Source organism: Anoplopoma fimbria, chromosome 7 (genome assembly GCF_027596085.1).
Source record: "Anoplopoma fimbria isolate UVic2021 breed Golden Eagle Sablefish chromosome 7, Afim_UVic_2022, whole genome shotgun sequence".
Classification (NCBI taxonomy): Eukaryota; Metazoa; Chordata; class Actinopteri; order Perciformes; family Anoplopomatidae; genus Anoplopoma; species Anoplopoma fimbria.
The window spans coordinates 15,409,028-15,423,818 of NC_072455.1; the positions used below are offsets into that span (position 1 = coordinate 15,409,028).

General features: G+C 39.2%; 2 protein-coding genes across 2 annotated transcripts; both read right to left on the reverse strand.

The window, feature by feature from the left end:
• Positions 1-957: 957 nt before the first annotated feature.
• gpha2 (glycoprotein hormone subunit alpha 2) lies at positions 958-4,129 on the reverse strand. The gene is made up of 4 exons (XM_054601087.1): positions 4,037-4,129; positions 1,580-1,712; positions 1,155-1,339; positions 958-1,062 (listed from the first exon to the last, which is right to left on the reverse strand). Exons 1-4 carry the CDS (start codon positions 4,127-4,129, stop codon positions 958-960), a joined length of 516 nt encoding a protein of 171 aa, XP_054457062.1.
• A 4,434-nt stretch (positions 4,130-8,563) lies between these two features.
• Positions 8,564-14,743, reverse strand: LOC129093169 (membrane-anchored junction protein). The gene is made up of 10 exons (XM_054601088.1): positions 14,689-14,743; positions 14,402-14,504; positions 13,301-13,346; positions 13,114-13,189; positions 12,926-13,036; positions 12,529-12,563; positions 12,152-12,291; positions 10,700-10,766; positions 9,133-9,317; positions 8,564-8,603 (listed from the first exon to the last, which is right to left on the reverse strand). The coding sequence occupies exons 1-10, from the start codon at positions 14,714-14,716 to the stop codon at positions 8,564-8,566; spliced, it is 831 nt and encodes a 276-aa protein (XP_054457063.1). The 5' UTR covers positions 14,717-14,743.
• Positions 14,744-14,791: the final 48 nt, after the last annotated feature.

A 14,791-nucleotide genomic window follows, 5' to 3' on the forward strand; every position in this document is an offset into this window, starting at 1 on the left:
ATTTACAAAATGTCCTTTAGTTCAAATTCATAAATATAAATAAAATGTCTACATTCTTTGGTCTCTTGTCTGTGTTTAGTGGTTATTGCAAAGAATTAAACTACTTGTATACATGATCTTTATGTTCATTCAAAAGGTTGACCATATATTTACTTTTCTGTTGTTTAATGTAGTCAATGACATGACTTAACTGCAATGTAATTTTATCATTCATTTTGCCATGATTGTTGTTAAAGTGAGGTAAAGCCAATCTTTTTTTGTGAGTTTGATGAATTTGATTATAATCTGGAAGTCTCTATGTACTTAAACTGCTCCTGAGTCACTACTGTTAGTATTAATTGTGGTGCAACTATTTTTTGTTTATTTATAGCTGCATATGAAGTCAAGAGTCTGCCAAGCCTCAAGCAAAAACATATAAAAAGGTTCAGTTTGTTTGTATGAGTGACATAATGGTTAATCACTTGCATAAATCAAGTTTTCGAGAAAAACCTCCCTTACATCACATTTTACAAAAGCACACAAAAAAAACCCACACAAACACACGCTCATAAAGATCTTTACAGACATCAAAAAGTGTGAATTTCCCATTTTGTTTCTTTAGTTACTTAAGTTACTGGGTGACTGATCCAGAGCAGGTGTTAGTCTGCCTGAATTAATTTCAATTGATTTTAGTAGAACATTTCAGAGTCACATGGTAGATCTGCAGAGATCTTGATGCTTTTTTTCATTCTTTGACAACACATGGAGGAAACCCTGGTTTTGATAGCAACTTGTTAGAGAGCTGATTCTTTTTCAGTTTAATAAGTTAAAGTGGATTTTCTCCAACATTCAAAACAAGTCGAAATAGAAAGAAAAAGGGTTGTATTTCAATAATTTACCAGAGTTTGTAGCGCTTAACTGACTAAATTTGGCTCTTATCCTGGTGAACATTAGGGATGCAGCATACTGCTAGATGTGTCAGTAGCGGGACTTGCGGCACATGTCACAGCGACACGCCTTCGCCGTCAGGATCTCCATTTCGTCATGGTGACGACCTCGAGGGCAGTCCAGGCGAACTTTGACCTGAGTGAAGTCAAACCAGAGAACATGAACAACCAGTAAAAATGATAAAACCTAAAGCCTGTAGTTAACCCCCTCTTATCCTTTCCTCTCACCTTAGCATCCTTGCTGATGGTGCAGCATCGTGAAGCGGAGGTGATGTTATGGGTGAAGTTGGAGGCCACCAGCACCGAGTATCTGGATGGGAAGGCGCTGGACTCGCAGTAGCCCACGCAGGCGTAGACCAGGTGGGTGCCTTTACATGTTCCACGGCGGTCACTGCGGATGGTAACGTTGAAAGCTGGAGAGTGGTGAGAGAAGATGGAGGGATGAGTGAGGTTGAAGGGAATCAAGGACTGTATGTGTGTGATTGTTTGGGATTCAGCATTTAAAGAAATCAGAACATTGTCAAATCTATTGTGATGTAACTTATATAATCAAGTTAGAAGGACTTTTGATGCAGCTGTTCTCAAGACCAAATAAATGGATGTTATTTTTCAAGACACAGGAAAAGCATTTTTAAACTGTGTGTGTTACTCACGGTGTAGGTGACATCCTGGGGTGAGGCCGTCGTAGCTCCAACCAATGGGAGAGAAGAGCAGGAGCAGAGACATCACTGGTAGGACCAGCAGGCAGAAATGTGAGGTTAGGCACAGCGACATCTGGATGGCAGCCTGGAGGGTCCAAACAGAGCAACAAAGTATGTAAGACGTAACTGTGACTTAAGACCAGAGGAAATCTGAAACTGAACTGTATTCACAAGGTTTTTATGCAAAAAAGAATTCCAACTTAAACTTCTTTTTGCTTTTGGTCTTGTGAAATAGCCAACTATAAAGTTTGACCTCTTCAGACTTTTGAAAAATCAACCAACTGAGAAAATGATAGACATCTTTAACTTGTGATGAGGCAGTGAGGATAATAATAATCCAGGCTACTTAAAATATCTTATCTTAACATGTTTTCTGAGCTGAAGAAGCTGAAAAAGCCGCTGCTGAGTTTCTATCAACCTTTGGTGATCCCTTCCTGCTGAACTCCTTTATCAAACCTTAAATCAAAGTGTTGCCCAGAGCCCCCTCCCTTATCTACCAAGGTGATTTCCCATCCTGTGCATATGCCTGTGTGTCACTCAGTTCAGTAACAGCTAATGTGAATAAAAACAATACAGTCTTTGTCTTTTCAATATGCCTCATTAACCAACTACACGCTGACACACGCATACGTACACAGCTCACACACACCGACTGGTACAAACTTACAAGTAGCTGCACCGCAACATTGTCAAAAAACAGACATAAATATATCCTTTAAAATAGAGAAAAGCCAAAGGATCACGTGTGCTTCTGTGTTTTCCGTCACAAGCATGAAAGCATACAGTGCATATATTGTATGTACATGAATACATACATGCATGATCTTGAGTGAGTGTCCATGCATTCACATGCTCACGACCCCCCCTAACCGTCACACACACACACACTCCAACACGTGTGTAAACAATAAAGTCATGTTTTCCTGGGAATTTGGTGATCCTGACCCTTGCCCTCTAAAATGGCAGCTCTTTTCCAGCTCCGCTTCCCCTTCGACTGGAGCTTTGGGAATAGTGTGGTGATGGTGGAACGGCCCTGGGGACGCCATTAACGCTGCTGGTACGAACAAATTAACGGGTCAGGACTGTGTGTGTGTGTGTGTGTGTGTGTGAGGCCATTAACCCGGTGTCAGCTGGTGGGCAGGGGGAAATGCCCGGCTTTTCCCTCTTATGTGGGGTTTCCATGCCTGAAGGTTCGGTTTGTCTTTGAGGAAAGTGGGTTGTGATACGCTGCACCCTGCTAGAGGGAGGGCCGGTGTTCAAGACCACCAATACAGCCAACGGAATATATATTCCCCAGAAAAGAAACTTACTGCTTGGAAAAGGATTCCATGCACACAAAAGCCTTGTCAAAATCAAGTTTGGTCAGTCAGTGCTGCCTTTAAAGATAATTTAAAAAGTGTGCGTAGATGGAATGTTCTACTCACAAAACACTTAAACATGTGTCTTTAAAACAACCTCCAGAACTGAAGAGACTGCAAACTAACTACTGCTTAAAGGAACTAAGTTTAAACATAACGTTTGACGTTCGGAGGAGGAAATTCTTCAATCTAAATCACCCAAATGATCCTCTGTTCTCTCAAATTCAGCTCACGTTGTTTGAATAATTTAGTTCATAGACCAGGTTGCAGTGGAAGATTTTACTTTTAATTAGAAATTATAAAATTGACGTAATTTGGACCATCTGCATCATTACACACAGGTGTAATCAGTTTTTTTCCGCAAAGTCAAGAACCTGAAACCTCTACTAATTTTGCTTAACACTGATCAATGCCAATAGGGTGTAATTCAATACAGTTTTTTCAAAGTACCATCATTACTTGTTGTGCATTATCTGTGCCAAGGTAAAATGGTTAATGTCTTAATGACAGGAAGCATACATTCTAAAAATACAAAAGACTCAAAGGAGACACATTTTGTCTCATCTGTCACTCTCTTGTGTTTAAAAAATATATATATATATAGTCCACCACCTAAATAACAATAATGCTGTGTTTTACAAATATGAATATTGTCATGAATGTCAAAGTCAGCAAAGTAATGATGAATTTCTAAATAAAACCCTCTAAACAAAGCAAAACGTGTGCATATTTCAATAACAAGAAATTTTCTTAATATGGACCATTAACACATTTGCAAAATGTGGTAATATTATTGTTTATATGAACATACATGTTAAAAGTCTGCAGAATAAAAATGTAATAAACACACAAAGAAATGACAGGGGAAACTTCATCAGACTTGAGGAACAAAATTCTACTCATATATACAAAATTTTAAAACTAAATTCTATAAGAAAGCAGCAATCTGAAGCCTAAATGTCACAGAACAAGCATTTAAAGGTCTATTCCACCAACCTGTAGACTGATGCTCTTAACATCATTCCAGGTGTAAAAAGCAGTAGAGTCTTACCTGAGGACGTGAAGTGGAGAGTGCAGCTTCTGGATTGCGGTGCACGTGTGGCGACTGACAGGTGTGTGTGAGTGTGTCTGCTCTGAGCCTCATGCAGGGATATAAGTAACACAGGTAAGAGCGAAGGCACTTATAGCTCTGGACACACCCACAATTAGAGAGCTGAAAGTGTGTGAATCTTTTTTTCTCCTTTTCTACAGATCCCTCTGTATTTTCCACTCATTGTACCTGCACAAAAAAAAGGGAAATTATAAAAAAATAATTATCAAAATATCCTCAAACTTCTCTCTTTAACGTCGTTCTCCTGGAGTGTGTTATCGTCTCCCTCTGTCCCCTCCACCCTCCCCCTCCTCGCTCTCTGTTTTCAACCTTTAGGGGGACCGCTGCTGTGACACAGAGGAAAACTAGATAGGTTTTCCATCAACGCACCACCACAATAGTAAGAACACACACACAGCTTTACCACACACGCATGCATTCATACGCACACGTGAGATACACACAGAAAAGTGTCCTAGCATGCATGGGCGCAAAATCACACTAAAAAAATAATATTGTGGGCCTCAGTTGCCAGTTGATAAAGTGAACTAATAAAAACACTGAATGGGAGACCTCACACACACAAAGTCGGCCTGGGTTTTCCATTTGTGGCTGCAGGAGGAAGGACAGGGTCGGGTCAGAAGATATTGTGGGTTTGGGTCAACTGTGTGTGTGTGTGTGTGTGTGTGTGTGGCACATGATGGGTATATTGTGGGAAACGCCTGGCTCTGCTTCTCGTCCTTCTTGTCTTGCACAGAGGAAGCCAGCTTAGCAACCACTCTGTCCAAACTGCAGCGGGTAAAGACATCCTTTTAATAGACTCATGCATGATTTGTTGGACATTTGCAGCCGTTTCTGGACACTTCGGCGACATGTCACAAAGGTCACAAACACCACAGATGACTTTCAAAGTGTTGCCAAAGACACAAAATGGATGTGCTTTGTTCTCTTGTGGTGAGTATCCACAAGAAACTGGGTTTCAGGGTTAAAGGAACAAATGTCTTACTTACTGGAACAGCAAGAATTAGAATCTCCTGAGGTTACTTTTTTTTACGTTTTGGGTTTTTCAATGAGTTTTACAATATGTCCCTAGAGAATAAGGGTTGGGTTGGGAATCCCATAGAGCCCACTGAGACACTAAAGCCCAGTGATATTGGGCCATAAAAGTGAATGACTTGACTTTCAAAAAACTATCTTTGTCTGACAGAGTTTGATAAACTTCCAGGAGAATTGATTTAGGAAGTCAAGGACCTCACTATATCATAAAATCAGTCACAAAAAACAGTAGCGAAGGTGAACCCGCACATTTTTTTTTTAAGTTACTGTACTTTGGTTGGATCCCAGCAACTATCATCACTGTTTTATTGTATGTTTTCAGCTACAGCAGCAGCCCACATCTGTCTTGTATCCTGAATCAGACTCAGCAGGTCATCACAGGACAGCTGGAGGCTATTCCTCCAGAAATACAAACTGCAGATGCTCGTTATGACCTTTGTTCAACTGAAATGACAAAAGCTAAACGCTCCAAACATTTCCCGGAAGAAAAGCACTGTAATAAGTAATTCATCCAGGAAACGATCGGTTTTGATGCCTTTAAGAATATTACTCCACTGCTAAAAAAAAGAAAAGTCCTTAAACCTCATAACAAGTAAAATAAGTTTATATAGTTTTCTTTTTTCTAGAAGTGAGTAATGAGAATAAAGTATGTCACCACACTAGAAATCAACTTGATTTGAGTGGATTTTATTTGTAAAAAGGTTGGATTATTTCAACTGTGCTGGCAAAATGTTTCACTTGTTTTAACAAAAACCAAACCAAAAGCCAAATTTAAGACTTAAAGACAATTACAGACAAAGACCTATTATCAACAAATCCCATTAAAATAACCAAAACATACACTGAATTTCTCCCACTTAATTAGATTGCCTATTCAGCCAAAGCCTGATTTTATTCCTGTACCATAGAGCTCTATTGTTGTCAAAAAATGATTAAAAACACATCAATGAGCTACACTGTTGCACTGGGTAGTGTGTTCCTTCATTACCATGAACCACACTGTAGTTTATTTATATTCAATTCCACATACATCCTGCTTTACTGTTAATACTCACTGGAGCACCAAATGTGAATGAATCCACCGCTGAAAATAGTTCCCGACAAATCTACCATTTACTGCTGTTTCAGGAAAGTAGCGTGTTTCTTTAAAAATAAATTAAACCAAATATTTGGGACCTGTTTTTGAGGAGTTATGTCCTCAGTAAGAAGTTATACAGTGCTGCAGGGACAAAATATATTCTTACGTTAGCATCACAGTTGTTTCCTCCACTTAAAGCCAATGGTATTTTTCCATTGGATTTTGCAACAAACACAAGTTTATGATATTTACAAGATTCTTTCAGCAACATAATCATCAGGAATGAACACCACTTTTATGATTTTCAATGTGTGAATGCAATCGGCAGTAGTAAAGAGCTGAGCTGAGGCTATAAGCAAACAACACCACGGTTGCATGAATGCTATGATGTTTTGTAGTGACATTTAACTACTTGTTAGCAGCCACGAGAGGGATGTTTCCTGTGACATGTTATATAGTATAAATCTCTTAATACCATTTCAGAAAGAACAGGTTGCAGTGCTCATTACATTTTTGATTCAGGAGAGATGCTATGGCTTCCAGCGCTGCACTCTCCCATTCTCACTCTCACACACTCACACAGACACACCTTCTAAGGAAAACACAATTATCATCTTATGGCCCCTCTATCCCAAACATTCCCAATCTAGTTATGTCAATGGAAAACGGAATGTGTGACATCATCAGCTAAACCCCCCCACCTACACACAAAAACTATTAGTGTGTTGACTGTAAATTGCACTTTGTTTCTTCTGATTCCATGCCAACCAGAGAGAGAGAGAGGTAGAGAGACTATAAATCTGAGTGGCCTACAGCACCTCATCAGGAGAGAATGAGACGTGAATGGAGTTTGTTAAACTGGAGACTCTCTTGTAGTCAATATGCCCCCACACACACACACACACACACATTTCTCCAGTGTGACTCAGTGGGGTGACTGATGTTTGTATCGCTCAGTGGCCCCGTCGCTCTCGGCTGCCGTGGAAACCGTGGCGTCTTGAATAACTATAATATCATTAATGTGTCCGCTTCCACTTCTGCCCTGTTATTTTAATCTCAGTGTGCATGTGTGTGTGTGTGTGTGGAATGAAAGTATATGATGTATGTGTGTGTGTGTCTGTTATTTCAAGTGCTATATGTGTGTGCATGATTATGTCTGACAGGATATTGTGTGTGTGGTCAAAGTGTGTAAGTAGATGCGAGTGTAAGATCATGTGTGTGTTATTTTGGGCTTTATGACAATATAAGGAGAGGATTAGGCAAAGTTTTCCTGTTTCTAAGACAATGTTTGAGTCCAGTTGACCCTTTTACCCCATATATAAACACGCGCATGGACACGTGCATGCAGGCACACACACACACACACACACACACACACAAAGATAGAACACTTAGCTAATTTAGATTGACAGGAGGAAAGTGGAGTTTCCACAAGGTGAGACTCACTGAAGCTCAAGGTGTGCACTTATGAGAACACACACACACACACACACACACACACACACACACACACACACACACACACACACACACACACACACACACACACACACACCACAGTAGTGGAAATATTAAGACAGAGAGACTGCATTGTCTGTTCATTTGACAGTGAGCATACTGAGGAAAGCTGTAAACAATTGGATTAAACGTTTCCTGCTTATTCTCATTTTACATGACAAATCCAAGAACTGAATTTAAAACAGAAAAACAAACATGAGTAAAGAAGTGTGTATATAAGTGTAGACAAAGAAAGGGGGCTCTCTCAACTGGAAACTGAGTAAATCAATTGCAGATGGGGTCACAGATCATGAAAGGAAAGTTAAATGTAGCAGAGTTTAAGAGAGGAAACAGAGAAATAAAAGACACACTGCTGTTTAGTTGCATTTGACGGGGGAAAAAAAAGCTCATGAAAGTACATCCACATCTATGAAGTCATTGATTTGGTGGTAAGAAGAGAATTATACAAAAAAAGAGAGGATCCAGTTACTGCAGGTAATAGATTTAAGCTAATAACAAGGTCAATGGAGACAAAGAAGTAACTTTATTTATTTGCTTATGGTATCAATAAAGAGCTACAACAAATACAACTGATATAAAATAGACCCTCCAATGAGAAGTGAACAACAGGTGAAATCTCAGCGAAATAGAAAAACAAAAACTGACACCAGAATAAAATATGATCAATGGAGGATAAAGGAAAACAAACGCAAACAAGTGTATGCAATACTATTCTTGAAAAACACAAAACATATCACAAACTTTTTTAGTTTGCGCTGCAAATCTTTAACCAAACAAAGCCCAGTGGGTTTCCACTACTGGAACCAGTAACAGCTCCTCTCTCTCTACCACGACCCTCAGGGGTCTCTGAAGAGCAAGGAGAAGGGGAATATATGGCTGCAAAGAGAGAGAGAGAGAGAGAGAGAGAGAGAGAGAGGAAGTTAAAAAAACAAAAAATACTACACATATGATTAATGCATCGGTGTGCTCATCCCATAAGGCTGCTACTGCATATCATTATTACTATAGAGAGACCACATTTGAATGATTGCTTGGCGTGCCTTGTCAACGTGGAGATACTTTTGTCAGTCTTTTATGCGCCTCTGGCGTCTCAGCTTGTCTCAGCAGACATTTCACAGGAATATTGTAATTTCTGTGCTTATAATAGCTGGATTTCCCCAATCCATTTTAATCTTTGTCAAATGTATCCTTTCAGATGAACAGTACCAATTAGCCCTCGGTGTACCTGTTGGTGCAGAAGTCAACCAAATCTACAGTGACATCACCATCATCCAAAGGTATGAATCATACCCTTACAGTGTGCTGATTTACTGATCTGCTACTGGGTAAATTTTTCAGCTTTTGCTTGTAGCATGCTAGCTGCTGTTGGTGTAGCTGCTCAGGTTGAAGGTGAGGACATACCAACCTGGCCAGTCGACTCCACATCCCTGGCCTGATAGGTGTCCCAGGGACAGAGTCTCCCTCCTCCTCACTCTCCTCCTCTCCCATGTGCTGTATTGTCCCAGAATGCACTTTATCTGGAGTCCCACTTCCTCTGACTGTATTAACTCCTGATTGCTGCTCTGGTTCGTCAAACCCCTTGGAATCTTTCTGTGGGAGAGGATTCGAAGAAATCAAATATTATTAAAAAATATAACAGAATATGAAATATTTTTTACAGTACTGGAAATGAAATTGAATTGACCATTCGCTACCCCCTCCAACTGAATAGTGATTGTTTAATTATGACGTTTTTTAACTGTAACAACTGCAGCTTTGGATTTCTCCACATGTTGAAGCAGTGTGAATGGGGCTGTAGTAAGAGACAATGTTTATCTGCTGTAATGTAACCCGCTAACTGTAGCACTCCCAGCTAACTAGCTTACTGACTATAGTAATAACTTAGCCTTACTTCCAAAACAAGGAGTTTGCATATAAATAGTCTTTTCTGCATTATATACAGCAATGAGTTAGCATGATAAATATGTACGTAGCCATCGAAAGAATATCTAAGACTCGTTCGCAAGTGGTTATGCTATATTCATACGAGTTAACAAAAACATAACAAACTCAGCTAGAGACAGAGTTTTCAACCAGTTCATGATGATGTTAGTTTGCTGGCCTATAAAATATGGCAGTTCAGCAAGTAAAACTGACGCTTGCTGACTATGAGAGGTCTACTTTTGACTACTTCTGTTTGAAGTCAAAGGAAAGGTTTAGCGTAGCAACACTAACTATGAGTCATGGGGCTAAGCTAATGGTCAAATGGATTCTTCCATTTGCCTCAGTGTAAAATTGTCTTTATTAGCTTTATCAAAATGCACATTTGATAACCAAATATTTGTCTTGGTCTTTTGACCTACACTTCTTTTAAATGTGTTTGTGCCATCAGATCTTTATGATCACCTTCATTGTTCAAACTTCACCCTTTTTAAAGCTTTTAGACTTTATATTGGCACTTCCTTCTCAGAAAACAAGTAACTCAATAGGCTGACATAATGAGTTTAAATCATTTTTTCCACTTGAAACCAACGAGAGGGGAAAAAGAGTGTAAAAGAACAGGATCAGATGAGATGAAAGGCCGTGGACAAGGAGGGAGCGGAGCGGAGGGTAATTTTGGGACTTCATTGCTAATCAATCTGAAGCACATCACCAGAAACACACCCTCTCTCACATACAAACAATAACACACACTCTGTGTCTGATGTAATGCTATTATTAACCTTAATCACACTTGTTATCCTACCTGTCTGCGCTAATGTTAGCCTGGGGCTCCAGTGCGAACAGAGATGCTACCAGCATTTGTGTTTATATAAGAGGTAAAGAGGAAATGAAAGGTATTAAGAGACTAACATTGAAGAAGAATTGTTGGAATCAGTTCATTCTAAACTGTTGGTTGAAATGACTGACTTCGTCATTTGTGACAAATCAGTTAAGCAGTGAAATGTGATAAGTAAAAGACTGAACTGGTTGAATAAATGAAAATAAATCACCTTGTCAACATGTGCTTGATCCTCTTTGACCTCTCTCTGTGCATTTGGACGATGCAGAGAAAGCCTGCTGAAAGTTGGACACAACCAAGTTTATTCTAACATTAACAGAAGTATTATTGTTTCCCCTTTATACAAGTCAAATACATGAGGAACTTCTCTTTTACTTCAAAATGATACCGTCCTTTTCATTCTTCAGTATCAGATTCTGCCATTAAGGTTTGTGTCTGAATTCATCTGCCATTTCCTTTATAACAGAGTTTTAATTAATTAAGTAATCTACACAATTTGTGTATCAGACCAATAGTCTATGTAGGAATAGGGTCTATTGAAGAAAGTTATGCCAAACAATGACAACCAATGCATGACTGTGAATCACAGTGTTTTATATTTAATTGGTGGGTGTCATGAGTCACAGTGCATTACCTACAAAGGCCTTTAGTTACATGTTGGTGAATGAAAATGCCGGATTTTGCAGCCAAAACCAACAATGTCCTGTTAGATGCCCTTTGTTGACAGGTGTGAGTGCTCATTGATTCATTGAAAAAACTCACTCTTTTCTATTCCTATTTTTCAAGCTTGTTTAACACAAAAACAAACCATCTGTCCCTACAGGGCATCATGCAGACACACCATTGAACTTCAGCAGTGATGAAGCAGTTAGTAGGAAACCTCTGAGAACAGACGTGTACTTTACTTGTACTGCACCTTTCTGAGGACATGTAAGTGTAATGGTCAATGTGGTGAATATAATTCAATAATTCAATGAGAATTATTTAATGGAACTGAATTTCCTGTGAACTGATAACGATGCTTGAGGCCCTGCTGCTTGCAGGATGTTTACACAGTTTGTGCATCTGAGTGCGTGCTCCTCTAGTCCAAAACTATGAGATGATTCTGTTTACATAAGCTGGTGTGTGTTCATTTTAAATCATAATTTTCGCCCCACTGATTTGACAGTGACAGTCAGTGTGATTGAGGTGGCGCCCGTCAGCCTCTTGTCTGTTTCATAACTGCAAGAATCACTGGAGCGTGTGTGTGTGCGCGCAAACAGGGCAGTAGTCAGAATGGATGAGTTGGAGATAGTTAGAATAAGATAATATTATTTTCATCTCATAAATATGTTCTATTGTCACACATTCATATTTTCACACGGTATACGTGCAATTTCAACAAATCCTTGAGAGAGAATGGGTTTTTTAACTTACAATTGACAACAACTATCAAAGAGGTTCTATTTTGGTAAGCCGTACATAGGCAGACACGCACACAAACATAATCACTAAGTTAATTCACGTTACCATTTTTCACCACAGTGTAGATTTTTAGTCAGTACATCAGTAAAATAATTTTCTAAACATTTAGTCATGTTTCCTTGGAAGGTTAAAAGTGACGAACACAGCTAAATAGCTTAAGGTTACAGATAAGCTCTAAAGTAGTAAAGAGAGCACTAACCCAACCACAGAAACATTGCTTTCAGCTTCCATGTCCTTGTGTAAGTCCTTTAGTATGGCCTCCTCTAGTGGTGAATCTCTTCTACGACGCTTTGACTGTGGCTCAGACACAGAGGGGAACTGCTGTGCAACGTTTTTCTGCTAGAAAACATACAGTGGTGTATCGACATGGTGCATGACGTTTGTATGTTCAGTTCATATTGTTACCATCAGAAAGGTGTTGATTCAACTATGTGGTAATGTCTGGCACTGCAATCTGGGCTGTTGTTGACATATGTCATATCAAACCAGACAGTTTGATAGTAAACAAATTTGAACTCTCTAGCCTGTCTTACTTTTCTCACTATGTTTTGTAAGAATAACAGAACAACAACTCACTGGGCTTAACTTCTCCGCTGTTTGCTTTGCTCCCTCTGCAAGATAAATACATGTGATGCATCAAAATGTCTGAATATTATCTTGTGTATCTGTTTTTGTACAATAATGTACTGAGATTGTCTCTCCTTAATCACACAGCCAGTGCTTGCTGACAGGACTGCTATTGCTGGATCACTCACACAGAAAAAACAAACTAAATATAAACACTGGTCCCAGATATGAGGTCAAGTATAAACCTTTGTGATCTCTTTCTTGATTTGTGACTGTTAAAATTAACCAAGCCTATAAATCTTGGAACATTTGTACTGATAAAATGTAATTCCTTGCTTGTGCAGAATGTGTTTTGTGAGTACAACTGAGTAAGCTGTGAGTTTTTTGCTCATGTGATCATCCTCACCCTTCTGTGTGTTTTTCTCCAGGTAGAGGATTAGACTAAACGGGTAAGCTCGCAGCCTCCTCTCACCATGTGTGCACATCACCTTTGACGCTCCCTCCCACGGCTTCTTATCTGGTAGTTACAGTTAACAAAATACAGTAAACTGATGCTGTGCAATAAGAAAACATTATAGCTGTGTTTGAGGATACAAGGGAAGACATGGAAGTTGGCACAAGAGAAGGGTTGGAGACTGTCCAAGTTGCCAAGAACTGTTCTGATAATTTCCTGACAACAGAGAACAGAAATTGAGAGAACAAGTTTAAGAGAATTTAATACAGTGAGTCAACACAACAAACGTGAATGCTGACAAAGCACACAAACAGTATCCATAATTACCTCTATTTCCTGATAGAAGCAGTTTTCTCCCCTAACTTCCTCTCCTCTGGGGAAATATACATTAAACACATTATAATATGTTCACAACACATTAGTATCTTACAAGATGTTCTTATACTATATTAGCAGTAACTTTTTTCCAACAGTATAAGGCATTTTATACATCAGGGAATGCCTTTTGCTGATGCAATACATGCATTAAGGCTTTGATTGTTGAGCACAAATCCCTGAGTGTCAGGTGTAGTTTAAATTAAAATGGTCATCTTCTGCTTTAAGGAATTGCAGGATCAGTTGGAGCTCTTATTATACTATGTTAACCCTGAATAAAGGCAGGCCGATCGTGCCGGGCCTTAGATGCTCACAACCTTAGGTAGCACACATTAGAACGTGTAACAGCAGCCATTGTAGGAAATGGAGAGGGAGATCAATGCCTTCTCACTTGCCTGAAGCTCAGTCATCTCCCCAACTCCCCAGCTTTAGAGATGAAATAACTTTGTGCAATGCTTTACAGAATGTAATCTTGATGAGAAAAAGGAAAGGGAAGCGTGGAAGGAGCCATAAGTGGGTCTGACATTGATCAATAGCCCTTCTCTTGCTGGAATATGTTTGGTTTATGGATTATGAGCTTGTGCTGTTTTGCTCTGCTTTCAAGACAAAAAAAAAAGAAATACTCAAGTGTGTAGTTGCTCTAATCCAGAGTCTTTTCTCCGTTTCAAAGTATTTCCCCATTTCCTCAAGCTCCTTTAGGTCTTGAAGGATTTGCACTTGAGCTCGGCAAAAAGTAACATTTAGTTAATTCATTTCTAATTATAAACTAATTTCCACTGATGCATTCAAGAATGCTCATCTCAATTTGAAGAAAATCACCAATGTGCAACTAGAGCTGCTATATAAAAATGTTTTGCTAGTTTAAGTTACTCCCACCATTAAATCCTGTCTCACCCCTTTAGGATAACTCTAAACAGCTAGACTGTGCTGTCTTGGGATTTGTCAGCGGTCTGGTCTTGTTCTCATATTATTCTTGCTCTCATCAAAAGAAAAAAACACATATTAAGTAAAAAGACGAGGCTGTGAGGATGTAAAGAACAATGTCTGTCTTGCCCGAAGCTGCTGCCTCCTCTGATCTTGAACTTGTAGATAAAACTACCAGCTCTGAAGAATCGAGTTTCTGGGAAAGGGAAGGCGAAGGCCTGCAGTGGCATGACTGAACATGGGCAACACAATCACAAAAGTAAAAGGATTAATATATTAATTGATGGAGGGCAAACAAAACACATAATACACATCAGCATTACTGGAAATGTGGATTAGTTTAGCAACAGTATGCTATAAATGCCATTAAAAATGTAAAAGCTAAGAAATGTTTGGTTCTATCCTGTTAAAATTACCGTAATATATAGAGTAAATGGTGAGCATGAAATTGGCGGGTCGTCCAGCAAGCTTACTTCGCCCTCCAAAAAGGACATTAATGGTTAATACCGCGGCTGTCAA

Excerpts from the sequence above, each read along its gene's own strand:
- LOC129093169 (XM_054601088.1), bottom strand. The coding sequence starts at position 14,716 with ATGCTCACCATTTACTCTATATATTACG. Across the intron at positions 14,505-14,688 it reads CATTTACTCTATATATTACG|TCATGCCACTGCAGGCCTTC; the intron begins GTAATTTTAACA and ends GCCCATGTTCAG. Across the intron at positions 8,604-9,132 it reads ATGTGGAGTCGACTGGCCAG|CCATATATTCCCCTTCTCCT; the intron begins GTTGGTATGTCC and ends CTCTCTTTGCAG.
- gpha2 (XM_054601087.1), bottom strand. The coding sequence starts at position 4,129 with ATGAGGCTCAGAGCAGACACACTCACACACACCTGTCAGTCGCCACAC. Across the intron at positions 1,340-1,579 it reads CCCAGGATGTCACCTACACC|CTTTCAACGTTACCATCCGC; the intron begins GTGAGTAACACA and ends ACCACTCTCCAG. Across the intron at positions 1,063-1,154 it reads CCATCAGCAAGGATGCTAAG|GTCAAAGTTCGCCTGGACTG; the intron begins GTGAGAGGAAAG and ends GACTTCACTCAG.